This window comes from Nuphar pumila, chromosome 2, assembly GCF_984573655.1.
Source record: "Nuphar pumila chromosome 2, dmNupPumi1.hap1.1, whole genome shotgun sequence".
In the NCBI taxonomy this organism is placed as follows: Eukaryota; Viridiplantae; Streptophyta; class Magnoliopsida; order Nymphaeales; family Nymphaeaceae; genus Nuphar; species Nuphar pumila.
The window spans coordinates 142,328,419-142,337,763 of record NC_143250.1 but is presented as its reverse complement, the minus strand read 5'-3'; the positions used below and the strand labels follow the sequence as shown (position 1 = coordinate 142,337,763).

Sequence of the window (9,345 nt, the reverse complement as noted above, 5' to 3'; positions counted from 1 at the left end):
CTCTAAAGCATTACACACTGGTGTTTGATGCAATTTACACCCCTATAGATACTCGTCTCTTGGTTGAGGCAAAGGAGTCAGAAGCTATCCTTATTAGTAGTGTGGGGATGTTCCTCAAATAGGCAAATTGACATGAGCTATTGGTTGATGCGGTACCGGTGGATGTCATGCGGGAAGTTGTCCTAAGCAAGAAGTAGAAGACCCCAGAAAAGCAGTTAGTAGAATAAATGTTGCCAGCCATACTCCTTCCCACTAATATTTTATAGAGATCTACTACTTGTATTTTAATTTAATAAGACTTCCATGTGTAACTCTTCCTTGCTCCGTTGATGATTCTTGATTTTGGTCTTATTGAATTAATTGACAATTATATTGATGAAATTAGATTATCATTTATTCTTGCATTGTCCACTAAAACCCGAATGTGAGACATTCATGAGTTGTTGTAAATTGTGCTTCATTCTACGCTCCAAGATACATGCTTCTCAACTAGGGTTGGTCAATGAGCCAAACAAAGTGATTCATGCTTGGCTTGTTTTTATGATGAGTTGAACTGGGCTTGAGCTTATGGTGAATTCGATCTAAAAGAGTCAGGTTTTAGCTCTCTCTCTCTCTCTCTCTCTCTCTATATATATATATATATATATATATATATATATATATATATATATATATATATATATATATATATATATGGAAGTAATAGATTTTGAACTCTAGACCAGGATGGCTCTTTTATGGAGAAAATACATTGTTTCAAAACTACAAGAATATGATTTTCACTCAAATCATTTTAGTTAACCTTTAATTTTATTGTATGTTTTACATACATTTTTTTTATGTTTTGAAATTTGGATCCAATTCGAGATCCATATTCTGGGAAAAAATTCATGATTTTAAACATATTTTGTAATTGGATCCATATCGGATACCAATTATAACGTCAGGATATCAAAAAAGTTGTTACAGCAATTGTTTTACATAAGTTTTTATATGTTTTGGTATTTAAATTCAATTCAAGATTCATATATGAAGAAAATTTTCATGATTTTAGCTATACGTTCGTATTTGAATCCATATTCGATACCAATTATAACGTCATGATATCAAAAAAGTTGTTGCATAGTTGTTTTACATACATTTTATGTTTTGGTATTTGGATCCAATTTGAGATCTATATTCAAAGAAAAAAGTCATGATTTTAGACATACGTTCGTAATTGGATTCATATTCGATACCAATTATACATCGAAATATCAAAAAAGTTATTGTGCACTTGTTTTACTTATATTTTTGTATGTTTTGGTATTTGGATCCATTTTGAGATCCATATTCAGGAAAATTTTCATTTTTGGGGCAAAAATTCATGATTTTAGACATACTTTCATAATTGGGTCCATATCCGGGCCAAAAATCCATAATAAACTTGTTAAACCGTGTAAAATGGTAGATGGAACGGGTCATACTATTCAAAATGAAGTAATTTGACCCATTATCCATGACTGTCCAAGTTGTTCACACGTCGTCATCAAACAACAGACATTTGGAACACAATCCTGTCGTTTTTGGACATTTTGTCTAATCCAAGACAAGCTCGTTTGTGTGCCACAAAAACACTGGGGTTTCAATGGAAATGCATGAAACACCAAGTGTTTCTTTGGGCCCCATATCAAAATCAACGAGATCCTCCCCATTTCTGCGAAAACTATTCCCGTGGGGGGTTGGCCCGATTTCGTTTTCGCCATAGGACACTTCGTGCAGTGTGGAGCGTCCTTCCACGCTACACAAATGCACCATCATTGTCAATAGTATAAGGTAAGGGGTATGATCCATAGGTGGACCCAGACACCACTAGGCATGGCAGCGGACTAGGGGAAAATAGGGCCCTGCCCCATTTGGACTGGGGATGGGGGACATGAAATGGGGATGGAGGTTAAAATCAAAACCCGTGTCAGGATGAAATTAGGCTTTCCCCTACCCCTCCATATCCCCATCTCAATCCTCGTCTTGCCCCACCCCGCCCCGTCCCCAATCCTTCTTTAGGAATGGCAGTAGACCGAGAGGAAACGGGGCTCCACCCTGCCTCGCTTCGTTTGGACCGGGGAGAAAGGCGGGGATGGAAGTTAAAATCAAAACTCGTGCGGGGAAGGAGGCGAGAATGGAGGGCAAGATTTTGAGACGTGACAGGGGTGGAGACCTTGTTTCCTGCCCCTGCCCCGGTCCACTGCCATCCCTAGACACCACCATAGGGTTGCCCACATGGCCAGCAGAGTGAATGTGAGGGTGCTGAGATTAGGGCACCCGATCAAATCCCACTGATGCACGGATGTTTCCGTGACACATAAACTGCTTCCTCAACATCATTCTCCCAAACAATCACCATCAAGGTAGTTTGACAAAGTTTCTAGCAAATGCATAAACTCCCATCCCAGCTGCCAGTTCTCAAAAGGAAGCCTAATTTAACCAGCCTAAGCTTCATTAAATCAGATTTTCGATAGGCAATGGTCCATTTTGGATGAAGGTACAGGTTATCGGATTCACCATTTCATGCACCATTAGGGCTGGGCATTAGGCTGTTCTGTCTCGGCCTTAGCTGGCACCAAGTAGGACCCGACCTAGACTTGGGCCCACTGAAAGCCCAACCAGACTATTGTCTGGCTCGGGCCAGGGCTGGGTCTTATCAGGCTGAGTTTCAATTAGTTAGGTCGTGACGAGGGTGTCAACCTGTCGGGTTTGGTTCAGACCCAGATGGGACCAAACCCAGATCAGATTTTAAATGCTGGTACGGGTCCTGACCCAAGCCGAATCGGACCCACCATAAGAGAAATCATACCCAGATCCTATAAAGATGACATGAACCAGACCCGGGCCATACCCGGTAAAATGATATTTGATATTTTTTAATCTTAGGGGTAGTACCCATCATTTTTCAGTATTATACAGAGGGGCCATAACTACTTCCCAGACTATTTTGAGACAGATCCACCCTTTTGCTATTGCTCACTTGCATAAAGATTCTCTATATTATCATATTATATTGAGAAATGTTGCCTATTTTGAAAATATCATGCCTTTATCATGTTATTAACACATAAAAGTGCCATTTCTAAAATTTTATATTTTCATATATATTTATATTCATATATATCTTATATTTCCCTGAAACTTTTTTAGAAATCTTTCAAAATTTCAAAATATTACAAGATCTTTTTGAGTCAATGTTTTCCCGGGAATGAGTTTGTGGCAATGGGGTGAACTGCTTGGATCTGCGTTCAGATGCAGGCCAGTTGGGAAGCATCCTACCGGACAAAGGTTCACCTGACCAAGAAGACCCTGGCCCACTGGCTTTATTGAAGGAGTTGAGCATAATACCATGACTTCCACAAAATGCTAGCTAGTTAGAAGCTTTTGCTGTCATGGATTTTTTCATGATGATATTATATAGAGGAGCCATAGCTACTTTCCACATTATTTTTTTTCATGAAGGATGGGAAAATTGTCTTCGGGATTAAAGACCTAGTTGCGTTGGCTCAGCCTGCCATACTTACAGTCACCTTCTCGACGGTATAAACCTGTGGCGCACCCTTTACCCCAAGCAAATCGCCTTACAATTGGTCTGAGCACGAGTTTATCCCTTGTTATCATTAATTCAAGCAGTCTGACACTCATAGAAATGGTACCCTGACCACCCGTCTAGTGGCCAAGAACCCCTCCAATGTGCCAAAAGCCTTGGGGCTCACAATATTTTAGGTTAAACCCAGCCTTTTGCTGAAATCTCAGAAGCAACTGTATTAAAAAAAAAACTGTGACTTGCCTAAAGATTCACTATTATCACATTATATTCGGAAACCTATTGCTAGCTTCGCAATTATTTGTGCCCTATTTTAGGTTAAATTCAAGGAAGCAATCCATTTAAGGGCCAACCTTTTGCTCTTAATCTCAAAAGTGAGCCTCATGTTTATGAATTTCATGGTAAGGACTTCTACTTTCTTTAAAACTGCCAAACAAAGGCCTACTTGTTCTTAAATCACAAGTCAAATTATAACAGTAACCTTCTCATCAAAATTTCAAAATGTTTACAGTTTACCCTTTTCTTTCTTGTGAGGATGAGTGACCAATGTTGTCATTATCGGTATCGGCCCCTAATTGTTTGGCCACAGTTTCAACTGTATCGGCCAATACCGATACTCGAGTGAATCAATTTTTATCAGCCAAAAAATAATAAAAAATATTATGTATCAATCATAACATGACACATGTTAAAAAGCATTAAAATAATAATAAAAAATTGTTTTTCAATATTTTTTTACATTTATTAAAAAAATAGCCGATTCAGCGGTGAAGCGTATCGATTTTCTACTGATACGATGCGGGCCCATACTGATAACATTGTGAGTGAGTAATTTTCATTTTGAAAGGATAAAAAAACAGGAATCATATTTTCTAAGGTGATGAATGTTGACTTGAGGTCCTTATTTGACAGTTTTCATGAGAGTATAGCTCATATCAATAATTTGATGAAAATGAGACCCATTTTTGAAATTTATAGTAAAAGGTTAGCCCTTAAATAGATTTTTTTGTAAAGCTAATATGTTTGATAGCTTTGACTTTTGTGTTCTCAATTTAAAAATTGTCCAATCATTGATGGTTTTTCCTTTCTCAAGTTGTAGCTTACAAGTTTTCATGAAGGAGTAGTTCTTTTCTCTTTTTTATTGTTTTGTTTTTTAAAGAAGGCATAATATATTAAGAATGACTCTTCAAAACATACCCATGGATAAAAGAAACAAGCATGAAAAAAGCAAAAGAAGAAAAACAACCACATACCAAAATAAGAATATTCGATAATAATTGCCTACGTTCGTGACCCGCACGGAGCCTTCTTCTTTAAGGAGGATGTTTCTTTAAATAGAAAGAGTTTACAAATTTTATATGAAATATATTGGTATTGCTCAATTAAAAAAAAACTCTACAATAAAATTATAAAACTACCCTCCAAAAAATTTGTTTGGAAGCTAACGCTCTTAAACCCCTACCTTATGGGCAAAGAGCTCACCCCTTGCAACCCCAACCATCTTACAGTGAAGTTGGATTTAAGATTTATATCAATGTAGGAAACAAGTTTCACACACCTCCAACAAAATCATGAGCTAACTATAAGGCTCCACATTATTATTTGATGATCTTACCGGTCCAACATCAAAGCCACAAGCAGATAAAGTGATTTGGCATCCTCACCCTCCACAATATACACAAGATCATGAGGTCCTTGTGGGATGAAGCAATGGACAGTGAAGATGTCAACAGATCACCTGATCTGCTCTCCAACCTGACTCACTAACAACCCACAAGATCCTTTCAGGTTAGGATTGGGCAACGCATTGTTGTGCATGGTCGAATCACAAGTCAATAAATTTGTTACTGTATTCATGAACAAATATTCGTTTCCTTCAAATAAACAAAAAAGAATCACAAGAGAAGCGTGAATGTCCTGGAACGTCACGTTGTTTGCGGCAATGAACCATCTCAAGTTTTCTTCTACGCAACAATAATTGGTTAATTTTCCTAGATGAGAGAGAGAGAGAGAGAGAGAGAGAGAGAGAGAGAGAGAGAGAGAGATTTCCTTTTTTTGGTTTTTTAAGGAAAAATAATTTGGTCAATTTTCTCAATTGACCATGGGTAGTGGAGAACCAAATTGTTATAATTACAAGGAAGTCAATGATAATGTAGTCAACCAAATTGTTAAAAAAACAACATTATATACATCATGAAAAAATAAAAATGAAATGAAATAACACTGTACATCATGCAATGTCACTAATGAGTGCAATATAAGAAGCATCTCTACTCGCTATTTTCTTCACAATTGATCTTTGCAAAGACGAGTGGAGGCATGGTTGAATCCTTTGTTTCCCCCGTGTCGCTGAAATTGGCAACTCTCATCAAGGAGGAGGTTGGGAAATTTCGGAGTGCCAAGAAGGAACTGCAGACCTTAAATAGTGAACTGTATGCAATAAAATCGGCAATTAAAGATGCAGATGGTCCCCGATATTTCATGGTGGAAGGAGTGAAGGACTGGTTGCAGAAGCTCAAGGATGTCACTTATGATGCTGAGGATGTTATTGATGAATACCAGGCCAGAGTTGGCAAAAGCAAAATGAAACAGGTATGTGGCCCCGTTATACATGCCTTCTCTTTATTTAATAAGCGTGTCTTTCTCCACTTTAAACTTGGGAAAGAAATCAGAGCTATCCATGAGAAACTAGCTCAGATTTCCAAAGAGAAGGAACGCTATAATCCTGATGGATTTACTATACAAAATGAAGAAATCATTGGCAACCAAAAGACCAGTTCTTTTTTGGTTGAAAAAGATATCATTGGTAGGCATTCTGATAAGGAAGCCATCATAAAAAGGCTGCTATCAGAGGATGCTGCAGTCCTCGGAGAGAAACGTGATGTTTCAATCATTTCCATTGTGGGTATCAGTGGGCTTGGGAAAACAACTCTAGCCAAGATGATTTTCAATGATGTTCGGGTAAAGGAACATTTTGGAAGGTGCATGTGGTGGGTTTGTGTTTCACAATCCACAAATGCTGAAGGCGTGATAAAAAAGATGTTGGAGGAAATTCATCAAAAAGAAGCCATCAACATCTCTGAGCTGAGCACTCTGTCCAAAGTGCTCGCTCCAACACTTTCCGAGCAGAAATTTCTGTTGGTGTTAGATGATGTCTGCGATTTACATTGGTGGGAGCAAGTGGAGGCTCCTCTTAGGAACGGTAAATCTGGAAGCAGGATTTTAGTCACTACCAGGAACAAACACTTTTCAACTTGGATTGGGGCAGTTTATATGCATCAACTAGATGTTTTAACATTAAACGAAAATTGGGAACTGTTCTTGCGTAAAGTATTGAGGAATGAAGAGACCGAGGAGGAATTGGAGAGGTTGAACTTAAAAGATATTGGAGAGGATATAGTTAAGAAATGTGGAGGGCTGCCACTTCTGGTCCAGACAATTGGGTGTGTCATGCAGACTAAGTTGAGGAGGAGAGAAGATTGGAAATTCATATCTGATAGCAAAATTTGGGATTGGAAGATACCTTTCTCATCCACTCGATATAGCTCTCTTCTTCCAGGACTCATATTAAGCTATGACGATTTACCTTCTAATTTAAAACGTTGTCTCCTGTACTTTTGCACATTGCCCAAAGGTAAGGATTTTGAGAAGAGATACTTGATTGCAGAGTGGATGGCACATGGGTTTGTTGATGACATTGATGGAAAAGATATGGAAGTCATTGCAAACCAACTTATAGAAGATTTAGTAGGACGCTGCCTGATTCAAGCAGAAAAATCTGGCAGATCGTTTAAAATGCAAGAAATTATTCATAATCTTGTTCAACATGTTGGTGGGAGAGAATATCATAACTCCATTAATCATTACACCCGCCATCTGATCTTGGCTGAAGGGGAAGGGTGTTCACTTGATGCTATGGAATCACATGCTATCAAAGCATTACGAACACTTGTCTGCTATAAAAAATTAGCTGATTCTGATCTTAAGAAATTTGATCATTTAAAGATGTTGAGAGTGCTAGATTTGGAAGATAGTGAACTCTTAAAGCTGCCAGAGTCAGTAGGAGATCTTACATTTTTGAAGTATCTCAACTTATGTAAGACACAAATAAAAGAGTTGCCTACGTCGATTGGCAAACTTTACAATTTGCAAACGTTGCTCCTAGATGGTAGCAAAATCAGAAGGTTGCCCAAAGAGATGGGAAAACTATGTAACCTACGGCATCTTAGTTTCAAGGATACCCATAATCTGGAGTTTGTTGCTGAGGGTTTGGGTAAGCTCACTTCACTACGCATATTGAGTAATCTGGTAGTATGCTACCCCAAAGGCTTTGACGCCGGGTGCAGTATCAAGGAGTTGAATCATTTGAAAAAATTGAGCGATACGTTGATCATAGATCATTTGGAGAGAGTGAAGCAAATTGATGCAAAAAAAGCTGGTCTTCATAAAAAAGAGGACCTTGTTGGTTTGGAGCTCAATGTTGATGAAGCAAACTTAAAAGAAGCACAGCAAAAGATTCCAACAGTGCATGAGAATCTATTTCAAGAATTGCGACCACCACCTAAAATTGAACGCTTGACTTTGGGCGGTTATTGCGGAAGGGTTTGTCCGGCCGTTTGGTTTCAGGATGGCAGGAGCTATAGCCAACTAAGGATGTTTACACTTAAAAATTGTCCGCTCCTCGAGAGGTTACCGGATTTCACAACTATAACATCATTGCATCTCTGTAAATGCAATGGTCTGGAGGCATTGCCTGATCTGCTTAAGCTTGAAGACCTGGTAGCAGAAGAGTGCACGAAAATATCCACATTGTCACTCATGCCTGTGTTAAAAGCATTGAAAATATGTGGCTGCCCAAGGTTGAGGACACTACCACACTTCCCTAAACTCGAGAGACTTGAGATTAGAAACTGTGAAGAGCTGCATACTCTGCAAGAAGCACATGGGGACACAAGAGAGCTTTCTGCACTATCAGATCTGGTAATATATGGATGCAACAAACTCTGCGCATTGCCTATCATGCCGCTCTTAAAGACTTTGAAGATAGAAAACTGCCGTGGACTGGAGCAACTTTCATGTTTGAACGCAGTTCAGACGCTGGAAACGAACGGCTTGGACAACCAGGAGGAACGGCTCACAGGAAACCAAGATTATGCAATGTCACATCTACATAAACTAGATATAAGAAGTTGCACAAACTTGAAGAAACTGCCTCGATTTCCTGCACTTGTATCCATGAAAGTTCGAGGATGCGATGAGTTGGTTGATCTGTGGGAAAAAGGGGGAGAGCCGACGGAGCTTGAGAGTCTAGTAGTGGAGGACTGTCCAAAGGTGCGTTCCCAAATTGACACGTCCCAGCTCATCAAACTGAGTGATTTCAAGATTCGGATCGCATCTTCCGGCTCTTGATGGCCCCTCACTGACTGCGCTCCGTGGCATCTCTTGAACCTTGAGCGGTTGGCAATGTGACGCAGAAGACCCGAGTTCATAAGGATTCATTTGTATCTAATTTGTATTTTGAATTATTTAGCATTTGAAGCCAAGCAACCAGAATATCATCTGCTTATCGATAACTGTCCCAAGCTCGTTGAGCTAGAGGACCTTGTCCAAGCACAAGAGTTGGGCAATGAAGGCCCGTCCCAGCCATACTGTGTTCCCATCTAAAACTTGAAGAATTAAAAGTCTCCAACTGCACCCCAATAAAGTTGCTGCCATATGGGCTGCAACAGTACCTCGTCCAACAGAATCCCAAATATTGGAAGGTGAAGGCAATA

At 39.2% G+C, this 9,345-nt stretch overlaps 1 protein-coding gene across 1 annotated transcript; it reads left to right on the top strand.

Moving 5' to 3' along the window:
* Window positions 1–5,890: 5,890 nt before the first annotated feature.
* LOC149847392 (putative disease resistance protein RGA3) lies at window positions 5,891–8,980 on the top strand. Its single transcript, XM_089994021.1, has one exon. It carries the CDS (start codon window positions 5,891–5,893, stop codon window positions 8,978–8,980), a length of 3,090 nt encoding a protein of 1,029 aa, XP_089850147.1.
* The last annotated feature ends 365 nt before the right edge of the window (window positions 8,981–9,345 follow it).